The sequence below is a fragment of the Cydia amplana genome, chromosome 20, assembly GCF_948474715.1.
Source record: "Cydia amplana chromosome 20, ilCydAmpl1.1, whole genome shotgun sequence".
Classification (NCBI taxonomy): Eukaryota; Metazoa; Arthropoda; class Insecta; order Lepidoptera; family Tortricidae; genus Cydia; species Cydia amplana.
The window spans coordinates 2,323,332-2,339,563 of NC_086088.1; the positions used below are offsets into that span (position 1 = coordinate 2,323,332).

Sequence of the window (16,232 nt, forward strand, 5' to 3'; positions counted from 1 at the left end):
ACAACGATATATATAATATACAAATACTTAAATACATAGAAAACAACCATGACTCAGGAACAAATATCTGTGCTCATCACACAAATAAATGCCCTTACTGGGATTCGAACCCAGGACCGCGGCTTCACAGGCAGGGTCACTACCCACTAGGCCAGACCGGTCGTCAATATTCCATTACTATTATAACTAGTGTTGAGTCGCTCACTCGTGAGGCACCTCATTTGTACCACTCATTTTGTTAATTTGTCGCAGTACTTCGTACCGCAAAAATGTCTTGCTTCACTCCTCTATTCATTTTACTTGATTCTAAAATTATCTTTCTCCTAAAAGTTCTATTCTTAACCTCCAGTATTGCACTCCAATTAAATGTTACTATTTATTTATTTATAAAGGAAGTGATGAATACATAAATATGTATATACATTAAATATTTTTGTCGCCGTTGGAATTAATGGAATAGTCGACGCTGAAAATATGCTAGTACCTCAGCTCATTTGAAGTAAGACATTGTAACACCTCATTTTAGTAAATGAGGTACTCGTACAAACTCATTTTAGATTGATGTCCTACCCATCACTAATTATAACTAGTGGCTCAGTGAGCTGTAGACCTCGCGAGCAGAGCTTAAAACTGAATAAATGTATGGCAAAAATATTTATTAAAATATAGGTATAGTACATGTAATATAAACAAAAAATTTAAAACTACATAAGGATACTAACAAAAATTAAACGAATACGCTTAACCCGCGCTTGATAAATAAAAAATACGAAATTTTTCATTTTTTCAAAATAAAAAAATGAAATAAAAAAACAACTATACGAATATAAGTATAAAAAAAATACAAAAAGTTATGTAGCAGTATACAATTACTGGGGATGGAACCAGGGACCTGCCGATCCAACCAAAAAAAGCGAACGTTTGCAAAATACGCCAATATAGTTCTTACTAAAGCTGACGAAATTTAGCTACTCATTCTCAAGTAAAAACTAAATATCTAAATACCGCCAAAACCAGCGATACAAATTATTTGAATTTTTGGCCATTTAATCTATAAACATATCTCAAAAAGAAAAAACTCTTATGATACCGATACGACTATTTGTTTAGGCGGGAGCTATCACGACTCCGCCATTTTGAAAATTTTCCAAAAACCGGATCGACAAAAAAAAATTTAGTCATAGAATTCGGTCACAAAATTTCACGAAAATCGGTTAAGAATTGCGACCTGTAGAGGAGAACATCCGGACATACAAAAGCAAAATGCCCGAGTCAAAACGTAGACCTTCGCTACGCTTCGGTCAATAAAATTATCAACATGTTGGGAAAAATTGGGTATAAACTGAAAAGTTTATGTAACACAGTGAAACTACGAAAATATACGATCCACAGAAAAAAAAATGCTAGTAACAAAAGTCGAAACCTCATTAACAACAACTATTAAATTTATAAACTTGAAAACCACTCATGCCTACGTCATTTTGGAAAAGAGTTGATGAGTATCAACTCTTTTCCAAAATGACTGGATCAATTTTTATCAAACATAGCTAAGAACCACCGCAAAGAAACTCGCTATCACATAAAAAAAACGCAACGTAATCGGTCCGTACGTTTGTTAGCTACAATGCCTCAGACATATATTGGCGTCAAACTTATAACACCCTCTTTTTACGCCGGGAGTTAAAAATAAGGAAAATTTGTGTAATTCAACTTTAAGGGTTTCAAAATTTAAAGAGCATTAAGAGAGAGATTTTAACATTATTGAAAAACTCGGTGATGTAACTTTACCTTGCCCTCTGGATGATGTCAAACGTGTCTAACTGCGTAAAATCTGTAGGTAGGTTGTCTAGCTCGTCTTGCGGTATTTCAGCTAGCTGCAATAAATAAATTATACCTATACAATAAATATTATAGATACCTATTTAGGAGACAATCTTACACGGATGGACCTAGGCCCAAACCAAAGAGAATAGAGTGAATAGAGAGTTAGCCACCATACATTTACTGCCATCTTTCGACAGAAGATTAAAACTGTTAGAACGCCATTTGACTTTGACACTTATTCTTTCACTGACACAATTTATGAATATTGAAATTAACGCCATCTACTCGACAGTAGGCCAAACGTTATGGCGCCATCGCTCGAAAAGATTGCACCATACGTTCCTAGTCTAGAGTGGCGTTAATTTTAATATTCAAACATTCACATGTCACTCAATGTCAGTGAAAGAATAAGGATCAAAGTTAAATGGCGTTCGGTCATCCGGTTAAAGTGACCGAATCTTTATAAAATTAATATCTATAATAGGGATGTTGACAATTTTTTGAAACTGGTTTCATTTTGTAGATAGACACGTAATAATTACAGAAAAAAATATTAAAAAGCTATATTCATTAATTTTGAATAAAAAAACATGTATAATAAGTTTCGTGTTTAAATTTCGCGCCTAAACGCTCCAAACTGTCACGTGACCTTGATGACGTAACGGCGTTTTAAACAAACTGCTGTCAGTCATTTTTTTAAATTCTTTATATGGCAACTGACAAATTTTTTTTAAAGCCTTAACACACTACCGCATCGGACAGCGACCTTCTTTCTCGCTCTAACTTATTGCTGCGTCCTTAACGCACCACCTTACACACTATCGATTCGTGCGCCGCACCGCACCAAGACCGCGTTTCGGTACGATAATCTGTAGACACTTAGGCAGGTTTTATAACTTGTCTTTGGTGATTCCACTGTGATTACGTCACGCGCTCCGATTGGCGTTTGCAGTCACGTGATACTGGGGATTATTTTAAATACTTTTGATTATTTTTAATTAATTTATTACGCATATTTAAACTTGCTAAATATGATTTTCCGCGTTCTAATATTCCCTGCTATGGTAAAAACATAACATGTTATATATTCGCGATTCATGTCAACATCCCTATTATCTATTATCTTTATAATATTTTTTTTTCTTATCTTTATATTTATCTTTATCTTTATTTGTTTTTTATCTTTTCAGGTAAGTAGCACGTGCGGTGTTACTTGTAACAGACAATGAGTTAGCCTTAACCTTTTCCACGCCGTGTCAAACACAAAAGCTGTCACTCAAACGCCACATCACTGAAGTGTCAAAACTAAAGTTGAACTTTATGTATATGCACGTAGGTCGATGTTGTTCTGTGATCTGTGACCGATTAATCGGTCTTTGGCGTTGAACCTACGGTGCGGATATATCGGTCATTGGCGTTGAAAACTAAAGACTATACCTTAGGGAAGAGTAGTTTCGACTGCAGCCACGAGAGAAAGTAGATAGGTAGCGAAGCGCCATTTCTACCGACGAGCGCCACTTTCACTGCGTTCTGCTCCATCTATATAAACACACATCAATTTTGTATATTAATTAAAAAGAAAAAAAAAACATAATAACAAGCTTGAGGTAACAAAAACTTTCATAGTACATCAGTATCGAGGCCGGGAAAATAAGGGTTTGCAGGCCAAGTAGATATAGGGTTTTTTTATGGTTGAATGTCAAGACGTTGTACAGTCAGCAGCAGAAGTTGCTAAGCGGGTGAGGTGTTCTAAATTACCTTGACACACTGTTATTCTAACATAATAACACATAATAAACAATAACAAACTTCAGGTAACAAAAACTTTCATAGTACATCACTACCGAGGCCGGGAAAATAAGGGTTGCAGGCCAAGTAGATATAGGGTTTTTTTATGGTTGAATGTCAAGACGTTGTACAGTCAGCAGCAGAAGTTGCTAAGCGGGTGAGGTGTTCTAAATTACCTTGACACACTGTTATTCTAACATAATAACACATAATAAACAATAACAAACTTCAGGTAACAAAAACTTTCATAGTACATCACTACCGAGGCCGGGAAAATAAGGGTTGCAGGCCAAGTAGATATAGGGTTTTTTTATGGTTGAATGTCAAGACGTTGTACAGTCAGCAGCAGAAGTTGCTAAGCGGGTGAGGTGTTCTAAATTACCTTGACACACTGTTATTCTAACATAATAACACATAATAAACATAATAACAAACTTCAGGTAACAAAAACTTTCATAGTACATCACTATCGAGGCCGGGAAAATAAGGGTTGCAGGCCAAGTAGATATAGGGTTTTTTTATGGTTGAATGTCAAGACGTTGTACAGTCAGCAGCAGAAGTTGCTAAGCGGGTGAGGTGTTCTAAATTACCTTGACACACTGTTATTCTCTTAACAAAAAAGTCGCGTCAAGATCATTTAGAACACCTGACCCGCTTAGCAATTTCTGCTGCTGACTGTATTACAATATTCAAAATTTGACGTTTAAAAACAAAAGAAGTAGGTATGTAAGGCTGTATGAAATTCCTTTATATAATTATCATCTTCACTCATCGCACCGGATACGTATTGTATCCGGAGATAATTTGAAGTCACCTCAACATTTAGTAGTAGTAGTAGTAAACTCTTTATTGTACAAAAAGACATTAAAAATAACATACAATTAGTAAGAAGTACAAAGGCGAACTTATCCCTTTGAGGGATCTCTTCCATTTCATTGCAAGTTTGAGAAAAAAAATCTACAGATCGCATTTCTCCACCGATTCACGTGAAATTTGGTGAGCAGGTTCAATATATGTACGATCAGCAGCAGAAGTTGCTAAGCGGGCGAGGTGCTCAAAATTACCTTGACACGCTCTTATTCTCTTAACAATAAAGTCGCGTCAAGATGATTTTGAACACCTCGCCCGCTTAGCAACTTCTGCTGCACTGTATGTGAATATTTTGTCAATTTTGTTAGGAAAACCTATTAGAAATGTGCAGTCAAGCGTGAGTCGGACTTTATTAGGTACTTAGTTTTTGATCCGACCCCTACGGGTCTTTTAACCTTTTAACCGCCAGCAATTTTTGATCGAGCGTGGTCGTGTCGCCACCGACAGTAATTGTACCACGCAAAGTAAGGTTGGCATAGTTACGGGAGTTATAAATGTGCTGTAAAAACCAAATCAGATCTTTGTCTTATTTATCAGACTGTGGCGAAATGAGCTGGATATGTAATGTCTTATATATCACTCTGGCGGTTAAAGGGTTAAAGACATTTTATTCACGTTCCACATAAAAAAATACATTATAAAAATTGGGTAATGTACGGCACCCTTGGAACGCGAGTCCGACTCGCACTTGACCCGATTTTTATTTCAAAATGGTTGCCTCACCATGTCAAACCTGTCCCGCAGCGTTTTCTCTGTGACAATACCCTTGTTGCGCGCGTCCTTCGGGATGCCTTTCAAGACGGTCTCGACCAGCTTATCATTTTTACCTGGGAAAATTTATTATTAATTATTAATTAAGGACTATTCTAGCTTGACAGGCGTGAAGGGGAGAGGAGATACAAGTTAACCCTGATAAAATATCTTGACCGATTTTATTTAAATAAATGGGTTATATGAATAAATAAAGCTCAGATATGCGTAAGTATGTGAATATAATATAACAATATATGTATATTATTATTATTTTTTACTGTGTTTGATTCCTATTAAAAATACAATTAAGCGTTTTTATTTGCATTTACATTCACTCACTCATTTCATTCATTCACTTTTTCTGCAATCAGTACTTCATGTATTCTAGCTTGACAGGCGTGAAGGGGAGAGGAGATACAAGTTAACCCTTTACCAGGTCGAGGGAGATATATTTCCCGCGTACGGCACTTCAAACTTGTGGACATTCCATTGTCATTTTTGGTCAGCCTGATAAAGGGTTAACGAATTGTTCAAGTCGCGGGCAGCGTAAGTAGTTGAATTTTACACTCGGCGAGACCAATCCGCCGACGTGCACGCAGGTTTTTAATTGCAAATAAATAAAGGCCAAAAGTAAGGCTGTAATTTCGAGACATTTATAGTACATTACTGCAGACGCCGGGAAACAAGGGCTTGCCGGGTGAGTAGGTATAGACGGCCGACCGTAGGGAGGCCGGAGAGTGATACGAAGTCGGCAAGACCTTTTCACGGCCAGGCATGTATAGTGCTTTTGTCAAACATATGCAATGAAATAAAAAAAATCACCACTCAAAAAAACAAATTATAAATATCAACCACCAATAGCTACACGATTTTTACGGAAGTCGTCCGTATTTCGCGTGTGTAGTATTCGAATAGACCCTATTAGGGCCATTATACACAACCTGATAATAAGAATCTCAATTTCAATAAATAAAATAAATGCAGTGGATTTGAAATATTGTCTATGGTCTCTGGTGACTTACGTATAGACAAGATTTTAAATTTATTCATCAACACATTGAATCATACAGATTCGTATTCTTAATATCAGTACGTTCGTGTATAACAGGCGTTAACACGGATATTTTGATCCGATAACCATTCATTCACTAAAAATATTAAAAAAAAAATATAATTCGGCTGTTTAGCCTGTTCATGGACACAGACCCCATGTTTACATTAGAATTAAAAAAAAATTACTTCCCGGCCTAGGCCTTCAATTTCGTATGAAATTCCTTTACAGTTCTCTGGAGTTGCTCCGCCCTAAACGTGATACTTCGAAGCCTGATATAACGCCCGGAGCGACGACATTTCATTGCATGTTGGAGAAAATAAAATTTACTTACCAGCCTTCTCTAGCGCCTGCAGCTCCTTGTCCACAGTGACTTGTATGGCGGCGCGGCGCGTGGCGGCGAGCAGCGCCTCGGCGGCCGCCCATAGGGATCGGAGTTCATAGCCAGTCACGGTCGAGAGAGAGAGAGAGGAACAGTATACTGTAGCTCACCAGCCTTCTCTAGCGCCTGCAGCTCCTTGTCCACAGTGACTTGTATGGCGGCGCGGCGCGTGGCGGCGAGCAGCGCCTCGGCGGCCGCCCATAGGGATCGGAGTTCATAGCCAGTCACGGTCGAGAGAGAGAGAGAGGAACAGTATACTGTAGCTCACCAGCCTTCTCTAGCGCCTGCAGCTCCTTGTCCACAGTGACTTGTATGGCGGCGCGGCGCGTGGCGGCGAGCAGCGCCTCGGCGGCCGCCCATAGGGATCGGAGTTCATAGCCAGTCACGGTCGAGAGAGAGAGAGAGGAACAGTATACTGTAGCTCACCAGCCTTCTCTAGCGCCTGCAGCTCCTTGTCCACAGTGACTTGTATGGCGGCGCGGCGCGTGGCGGCGAGCAGCGCCTCGGCGGCCGCCCATAGGGATCGGAGTTCATAGCCAGTCACGGTCGAGAGAGAGAGAGAGGAACAGTATACTGTAGCTCACCAGCCTTCTCTAGCGCCTGCAGCTCCTTGTCCACAGTGACTTGTATGGCGGCGCGGCGCGTGGCGGCGAGCAGCGCCTCGGCGGCCGCCCATAGGGATCGGAGTTCATAGCCAGTCACGGTCGAGAGAGAGAGAGAGGAACAGTATACTGTAGCTCACCAGCCTTCTCTAGCGCCTGCAGCTCCTTGTCCACAGTGACTTGTATGGCGGCGCGGCGCGTGGCGGCGAGCAGCGCCTCGGCGGCCGCCCATAGGGATCGGAGTTCATAGCCAGTCACGGTCGAGAGAGAGAGAGAGGAACAGTATACTGTAGCTCACCAGCCTTCTCTAGCGCCTGCAGCTCCTTGTCCACAGTGACTTGTATGGCGGCGCGGCGCGTGGCGGCGAGCAGCGCCTCGGCGGCCGCCCATAGGGATCGGAGTTCATAGCCAGTCACGGTCGAGAGAGAGAGAGAGGAACAGTATACTGTAGCTCACCAGCCTTCTCTAGCGCCTGCAGCTCCTTGTCCACAGTGACTTGTATGGCGGCGCGGCGCGTGGCGGCGAGCAGCGCCTCGGCGGCCGCCCATAGGGATCGGAGTTCATAGCCAGTCACGGTCGAGAGAGAGAGAGAGAGGAACAGTATACTGTAGCTCACCAGCCTTCTCTAGCGCCTGCAGCTCCTTGTCCACAGTGACTTGTATGGCGGCGCGGCGCGTGGCGGCGAGCAGCGCCTCGGCGGCCGCCCATAGGGATCGGAGTTCATAGCCAGTCACGGTCGAGAGAGAGAGAGAGGAACAGTATACTGTAGCTCACCAGCCTTCTCTAGCGCCTGCAGCTCCTTGTCCACAGTGACTTGTATGGCGGCGCGGCGCGTGGCGGCGAGCAGCGCCTCGGCGGCCGCCCATAGGGATCGGAGTTCATAGCCAGTCACGGTCGAGAGAGAGAGAGAGGAACAGTATACTGTAGCTCACCAGCCTTCTCTAGCGCCTGCAGCTCCTTGTCCACAGTGACTTGTATGGCGGCGCGGCGCGTGGCGGCGAGCAGCGCCTCGGCGGCCGCCCATAGGGATCGGAGTTCATAGCCAGTCACGGTCGAGAGAGAGAGAGAGGAACAGTATACTGTAGCTCACCAGCCTTCTCTAGCGCCTGCAGCTCCTTGTCCACAGTGACTTGTATGGCGGCGCGGCGCGTGGCGGCGAGCAGCGCCTCGGCGGCCGCCCATAGGGATCGGAGTTCATAGCCAGTCACGGTCGAGAGAGAGAGAGAGGAACAGTATACTGTAGCTCACCAGCCTTCTCTAGCGCCTGCAGCTCCTTGTCCACAGTGACTTGTATGGCGGCGCGGCGCGTGGCGGCGAGCAGCGCCTCGGCGGCCGCCCATAGGGATCGGAGTTCATAGCCAGTCACGGTCGAGAGAGAGAGAGAGGAACAGTATACTGTAGCTCACCAGCCTTCTCTAGCGCCTGCAGCTCCTTGTCCACAGTGACTTGTATGGCGGCGCGGCGCGTGGCGGCGAGCAGCGCCTCGGCGGCCGCCCATAGGGATCGGAGTTCATAGCCAGTCACGGTCGAGAGAGAGAGAGAGGAACAGTATACTGTAGCTCACCAGCCTTCTCTAGCGCCTGCAGCTCCTTGTCCACAGTGACTTGTATGGCGGCGCGGCGCGTGGCGGCGAGCAGCGCCTCGGCGGCCGCCCATAGGGATCGGAGTTCATAGCCAGTCACGGTCGAGAGAGAGAGAGAGGAACAGTATACTGTAGCTCACCAGCCTTCTCTAGCGCCTGCAGCTCCTTGTCCACAGTGACTTGTATGGCGGCGCGGCGCGTGGCGGCGAGCAGCGCCTCGGCGGCCGCCCATAGGGATCGGAGTTCATAGCCAGTCACGGTCGAGAGAGAGAGAGAGGAACAGTATACTGTAGCTCACCAGCCTTCTCTAGCGCCTGCAGCTCCTTGTCCACAGTGACTTGTATGGCGGCGCGGCGCGTGGCGGCGAGCAGCGCCTCGGCGGCCGCCCATAGGGATCGGAGTTCATAGCCAGTCACGGTCGAGAGAGAGAGAGAGGAACAGTATACTGTAGCTCACCAGCCTTCTCTAGCGCCTGCAGCTCCTTGTCCACAGTGACTTGTATGGCGGCGCGGCGCGTGGCGGCGAGCAGCGCCTCGGCGGCCGCCCATAGGGATCGGAGTTCATAGCCAGTCACGGTCGAGAGAGAGAGAGAGGAACAGTATACTGTAGCTCACCAGCCTTCTCTAGCGCCTGCAGCTCCTTGTCCACAGTGACTTGTATGGCGGCGCGGCGCGTGGCGGCGAGCAGCGCCTCGGCGGCCGCCCATAGGGATCGGAGTTCATAGCCAGTCACGGTCGAGAGAGAGAGAGAGGAACAGTATACTGTAGCTCACCAGCCTTCTCTAGCGCCTGCAGCTCCTTGTCCACAGTGACTTGTATGGCGGCGCGGCGCGTGGCGGCGAGCAGCGCCTCGGCGGCCGCCCATAGGGATCGGAGTTCATAGCCAGTCACGGTCGAGAGAGAGAGAGAGGAACAGTATACTGTAGCTCACCAGCCTTCTCTAGCGCCTGCAGCTCCTTGTCCACAGTGACTTGTATGGCGGCGCGGCGCGTGGCGGCGAGCAGCGCCTCGGCGGCCGCCCATAGGGATCGGAGTTCATAGCCAGTCACGGTCGAGAGAGAGAGAGAGGAACAGTATACTGTAGCTCACCAGCCTTCTCTAGCGCCTGCAGCTCCTTGTCCACAGTGACTTGTATGGCGGCGCGGCGCGTGGCGGCGAGCAGCGCCTCGGCGGCCGCCCATAGGGATCGGAGTTCATAGCCAGTCACGGTCGAGAGAGAGAGAGAGGAACAGTATACTGTAGCTCACCAGCCTTCTCTAGCGCCTGCAGCTCCTTGTCCACAGTGACTTGTATGGCGGCGCGGCGCGTGGCGGCGAGCAGCGCCTCGGCGGCCGCCCATAGGGATCGGAGTTCATAGCCAGTCACGGTCGAGAGAGAGAGAGAGGAACAGTATACTGTAGCTCACCAGCCTTCTCTAGCGCCTGCAGCTCCTTGTCCACAGTGACTTGTATGGCGGCGCGGCGCGTGGCGGCGAGCAGCGCCTCGGCGGCCGCCCATAGGGATCGGAGTTCATAGCCAGTCACGGTCGAGAGAGAGAGAGAGGAACAGTATACTGTAGCTCACCAGCCTTCTCTAGCGCCTGCAGCTCCTTGTCCACAGTGACTTGTATGGCGGCGCGGCGCGTGGCGGCGAGCAGCGCCTCGGCGGCCGCCCATAGGGATCGGAGTTCATAGCCAGTCACGGTCGAGAGAGAGAGAGAGGAACAGTATACTGTAGCTCACCAGCCTTCTCTAGCGCCTGCAGCTCCTTGTCCACAGTGACTTGTATGGCGGCGCGGCGCGTGGCGGCGAGCAGCGCCTCGGCGGCCGCCCATAGGGATCGGAGTTCATAGCCAGTCACGGTCGAGAGAGAGAGAGAGGAACAGTATACTGTAGCTCACCAGCCTTCTCTAGCGCCTGCAGCTCCTTGTCCACAGTGACTTGTATGGCGGCGCGGCGCGTGGCGGCGAGCAGCGCCTCGGCGGCCGCCCATAGGGATCGGAGTTCATAGCCAGTCACGGTCGAGAGAGAGAGAGAGGAACAGTATACTGTAGCTCACCAGCCTTCTCTAGCGCCTGCAGCTCCTTGTCCACAGTGACTTGTATGGCGGCGCGGCGCGTGGCGGCGAGCAGCGCCTCGGCGGCCGCCCATAGGGATCGGAGTTCATAGCCAGTCACGGTCGAGAGAGAGAGAGAGGAACAGTATACTGTAGCTCACCAGCCTTCTCTAGCGCCTGCAGCTCCTTGTCCACAGTGACTTGTATGGCGGCGCGGCGCGTGGCGGCGAGCAGCGCCTCGGCGGCCGCCCATAGGGATCGGAGTTCATAGCCAGTCACGGTCGAGAGAGAGAGAGAGGAACAGTATACTGTAGCTCACCAGCCTTCTCTAGCGCCTGCAGCTCCTTGTCCACAGTGACTTGTATGGCGGCGCGGCGCGTGGCGGCGAGCAGCGCCTCGGCGGCCGCCCATAGGGATCGGAGTTCATAGCCAGTCACGGTCGAGAGAGAGAGAGAGGAACAGTATACTGTAGCTCACCAGCCTTCTCTAGCGCCTGCAGCTCCTTGTCCACAGTGACTTGTATGGCGGCGCGGCGCGTGGCGGCGAGCAGCGCCTCGGCGGCCGCCCATAGGGATCGGAGTTCATAGCCAGTCACGGTCGAGAGAGAGAGAGAGGAACAGTATACTGTAGCTCACCAGCCTTCTCTAGCGCCTGCAGCTCCTTGTCCACAGTGACTTGTATGGCGGCGCGGCGCGTGGCGGCGAGCAGCGCCTCGGCGGCCGCCCATAGGGATCGGAGTTCATAGCCAGTCACGGTCGAGAGAGAGAGAGAGGAACAGTATACTGTAGCTCACCAGCCTTCTCTAGCGCCTGCAGCTCCTTGTCCACAGTGACTTGTATGGCGGCGCGGCGCGTGGCGGCGAGCAGCGCCTCGGCGGCCGCCCATAGGGATCGGAGTTCATAGCCAGTCACGGTCGAGAGAGAGAGAGAGGAACAGTATACTGTAGCTCACCAGCCTTCTCTAGCGCCTGCAGCTCCTTGTCCACAGTGACTTGTATGGCGGCGCGGCGCGTGGCGGCGAGCAGCGCCTCGGCGGCCGCCCATAGGGATCGGAGTTCATAGCCAGTCACGGTCGAGAGAGAGAGAGAGGAACAGTATACTGTAGCTCACCAGCCTTCTCTAGCGCCTGCAGCTCCTTGTCCACAGTGACTTGTATGGCGGCGCGGCGCGTGGCGGCGAGCAGCGCCTCGGCGGCCGCCCATAGGGATCGGAGTTCATAGCCAGTCACGGTCGAGAGAGAGAGAGAGGAACAGTATACTGTAGCTCACCAGCCTTCTCTAGCGCCTGCAGCTCCTTGTCCACAGTGACTTGTATGGCGGCGCGGCGCGTGGCGGCGAGCAGCGCCTCGGCGGCCGCCCATAGGGATCGGAGTTCATAGCCAGTCACGGTCGAGAGAGAGAGAGAGGAACAGTATACTGTAGCTCACCAGCCTTCTCTAGCGCCTGCAGCTCCTTGTCCACAGTGACTTGTATGGCGGCGCGGCGCGTGGCGGCGAGCAGCGCCTCGGCGGCCGCCCATAGGGATCGGAGTTCATAGCCAGTCACGGTCGAGAGAGAGAGAGAGGAACAGTATACTGTAGCTCACCAGCCTTCTCTAGCGCCTGCAGCTCCTTGTCCACAGTGACTTGTATGGCGGCGCGGCGCGTGGCGGCGAGCAGCGCCTCGGCGGCCGCCCATAGGGATCGGAGTTCATAGCCAGTCACGGTCGAGAGAGAGAGAGAGGAACAGTATACTGTAGCTCACCAGCCTTCTCTAGCGCCTGCAGCTCCTTGTCCACAGTGACTTGTATGGCGGCGCGGCGCGTGGCGGCGAGCAGCGCCTCGGCGGCCGCCCATAGGGATCGGAGTTCATAGCCAGTCACGGTCGAGAGAGAGAGAGAGGAACAGTATACTGTAGCTCACCAGCCTTCTCTAGCGCCTGCAGCTCCTTGTCCACAGTGACTTGTATGGCGGCGCGGCGCGTGGCGGCGAGCAGCGCCTCGGCGGCCGCCCATAGGGATCGGAGTTCATAGCCAGTCACGGTCGAGAGAGAGAGAGAGGAACAGTATACTGTAGCTCACCAGCCTTCTCTAGCGCCTGCAGCTCCTTGTCCACAGTGACTTGTATGGCGGCGCGGCGCGTGGCGGCGAGCAGCGCCTCGGCGGCCGCCCATAGGGATCGGAGTTCATAGCCAGTCACGGTCGAGAGAGAGAGAGAGGAACAGTATACTGTAGCTCACCAGCCTTCTCTAGCGCCTGCAGCTCCTTGTCCACAGTGACTTGTATGGCGGCGCGGCGCGTGGCGGCGAGCAGCGCCTCGGCGGCCGCCCATAGGGATCGGAGTTCATAGCCAGTCACGGTCGAGAGAGAGAGAGAGGAACAGTATACTGTAGCTCACCAGCCTTCTCTAGCGCCTGCAGCTCCTTGTCCACAGTGACTTGTATGGCGGCGCGGCGCGTGGCGGCGAGCAGCGCCTCGGCGGCCGCCCATAGGGATCGGAGTTCATAGCCAGTCACGGTCGAGAGAGAGAGAGAGGAACAGTATACTGTAGCTCACCAGCCTTCTCTAGCGCCTGCAGCTCCTTGTCCACAGTGACTTGTATGGCGGCGCGGCGCGTGGCGGCGAGCAGCGCCTCGGCGGCCGCCCATAGCGACTGCGAGCGCCGCGCCTCTTCCTCGGCCTTCGCGCGCTCTGTGGAACAAAAAAAAACAAATATATACATAGTAGGGATGTACCGGGGTGGATCAACTATTTCTTGTTGTTATTCTGTCCGGTCAGCCAAGAGACAATAGTAGCATAGTTTGTAAGAAGACATTGTACACCACCTTCTTCTGACACGCTTGGTAGACGACCCTCAATGGAAAGGGTTTATAAGTATCACAAAAAAGCGTGTTTGGTGAATTTAAATGCCTAAAAATCAGGTTTAAAAGAGTGACCCAGGAGAACGTAACCATGGCAACCAGTGACAAGAAAAAGTTGATTCACCCACCGACTAGTCGGGAAAGCAGACTATCCGGCCACATTTGTAGTCGGCGACTAGTCGTCAAAAAAAGCTGATTGGTCGGCCTATTATTAATTACAGAAAGTAGGACGTAAATAAAATAAAAAGCCAATATTAATCAAATGTTACATACCCATTCTACTCAATTACGTATTTAGGGTACAAAATGTGCTTGTGTTCATATTAAATTCATGTAAAGGTAAATATGTAGGTGTATCGCCGCAGTAGCACGGAACATCTTTCAGTTGATATTGAAATCGCGACGACGCAATCGCAAACAAAATTTTTCTCTAATGCATCCGAACTTGAATAAAGCTACTACAATTGCCATACGAATGTAATCTTTATTGGGAAGTAACCATTATGAGCTTAAAGCAACACGGAAGGGTATTCGCACTATTTCCCCTCTGCCGAGGTACAAGATCAAGTGATCTAGCGCGGGTAATAAAACTAGTTGCACTTGGATTTTAAACTAGACCGAATCCAGTCGCGCGAGTGAACACTGCTACACAAAAATGCCTATTTGCTCGGTTTTTTTTGTAAAAATAGGTCGAATACATCAAATTTACAAAAAGATGGTGTTACATTTCACATGTAATATTTTTTTTTACATATCATACGTTTAATTACATTTAAACACAATTATTACATTTTGGTTTCATGTAATTGTTGGATTTATCGATTTTTCTCGCCCAGTACAAATTGCGGATCGGTCGAGCGACAAATCCGACTTCTGATCTCTTGACGAAAATGTGTTAGTGTGCGTGTTGTGACACTTGTGACTCCTCCGTACACAAAAACAGATCGAGGTGTGCAAGATTTGTCTGTGTAGGGTGTCATTTTCTATGTATTTGTGTCGTCATTACAGATTGGATTTTGTACGTAAGTGTGTGAGAAGTGGCGAAAGCCCCCGCGAAAAATGGCAGAATGATTTGTACGGTAAGATATCGCTTGGGCCTATCCCTTCCGACGTGTCGGAAGCCCGTGTTGATCGAAGATTATGAGCTTGGCCAACTAGCCGACTAGTCGGCCGACTAATCGGCAATCCGAGCGCCGATTAGTTGGCTAGTCGGCCAAAACTATAGTCGGTACATCACTAATACATAGTCCTCCTCATCGTTTTCGATGACAGCGACCCCAAATAAATATTATCGATCTAATCTAGCGTGAGCCCTAATGTCGCTAGCCGGGCTGAACTCGGTCTTAAAAAAACAAATGCATAGTGTGTCAAGCTATTTTAATGTTGAATCCAAAAAAAACGAAATGTTTGAAATTCTCTTTGGTTAATGGTTCTAATCAAAATTTAGTTTCTAACATCAAACTTAATGGTCAGTCTGTTGACTTTGTAGAATCAACGATGTTTTTAGGAATAACACTTGACTCAAAACTGCAGTGGGGAGCCCATGTAACTACACTAGCCAGTAGGTTGAGTTCAGCTGCTTTTGCAGTCAGAAAAATGAGACAGATAACTAATGTAGAGACGGCACGATTGGTTTACTTCGCCTACTTTAATAGCCTAATGTCATACGGTATTGTACTGTGGGGTTCTGCTGCCGATATAGAAACAATATTTGTACTGCAAAAACGAGCAATAAGAGCAATATATAACTTAAGGGCGCGGGAGTCACTGAGAGATTTTTTTAAGAAAATTGACATTTTAACGCTGCCGTCCCTATATATCTTTGAGGTAATAATGTATGTCAGAAGAAATTTGTACAATTTTCCAACAAACGCTGATAAACCAAAGGTTACCAGAAATTCGGGTAAGCTTAAAGTTTCTTCCTATAGACTTGTAAAAACAAAAAAGACCTTCTTGGGAAATTGTACAAAGTTCTACAACAAAATACCTTTAGAAATTTGTGAGCTCACGGATGCAAAATTTAAAACCGTTGTAAAACGAGCACTCATTGCTAGGGCATATTATAAAGTTACGGACTACATCACAGATCGAGATGTATGGAAAATGTACTTAAGTGACAAATCAAGTAAGGGTTAAATAATTGGCTTTTTTAATGGCTATGTACTTAATGTATGTTGTTGTTAAATAATTGAAATTGATTTTATTTATAATTATTTATTTTGTAAGTACAATGTATACCAATAACGTTATGTGTTCCTAATGGCTATGTATTTAATGTATGTTGTGATTTTTTGTAATGTTTAAATTGAATTCTGTACAACTGTACTTTTTTGACATTCATAAGTGCATTATATTAATGCCTAAATTGAAAAATAAAGAATTGAAATTGAAATTGAAATTTTCGTCAGTAGAAAAAAGTGACAAGCATTTTGGTATCGTTGGGGTGTGTGGTGCTTATAAGATTTTATCGGTATCTGCCGATATATTATCGCTCCGTCTCTGTCGGGCTTT

General features: G+C 47.8%; 1 protein-coding gene across 1 annotated transcript in view; it reads right to left on the reverse strand.

The window, feature by feature from the left end:
• LOC134657545 (MICOS complex subunit Mic60-like) overlaps positions 1-16,232 on the reverse strand; it is a 37,139-nt gene that overhangs the window by 291 nt on the left and 20,616 nt on the right. The window contains exons 15-18 of the mRNA XM_063513121.1: positions 13,417-13,551; positions 5,206-5,309; positions 3,262-3,363; positions 1,789-1,874 (exon numbers count right to left, since the gene is read on the reverse strand). Coding sequence (XP_063369191.1) covers positions 1,789-1,874; positions 3,262-3,363; positions 5,206-5,309; positions 13,417-13,551 — 427 coding nt within the window. The remainder of the gene's footprint in view (positions 1-1,788; positions 1,875-3,261; positions 3,364-5,205; positions 5,310-13,416; positions 13,552-16,232) is intronic.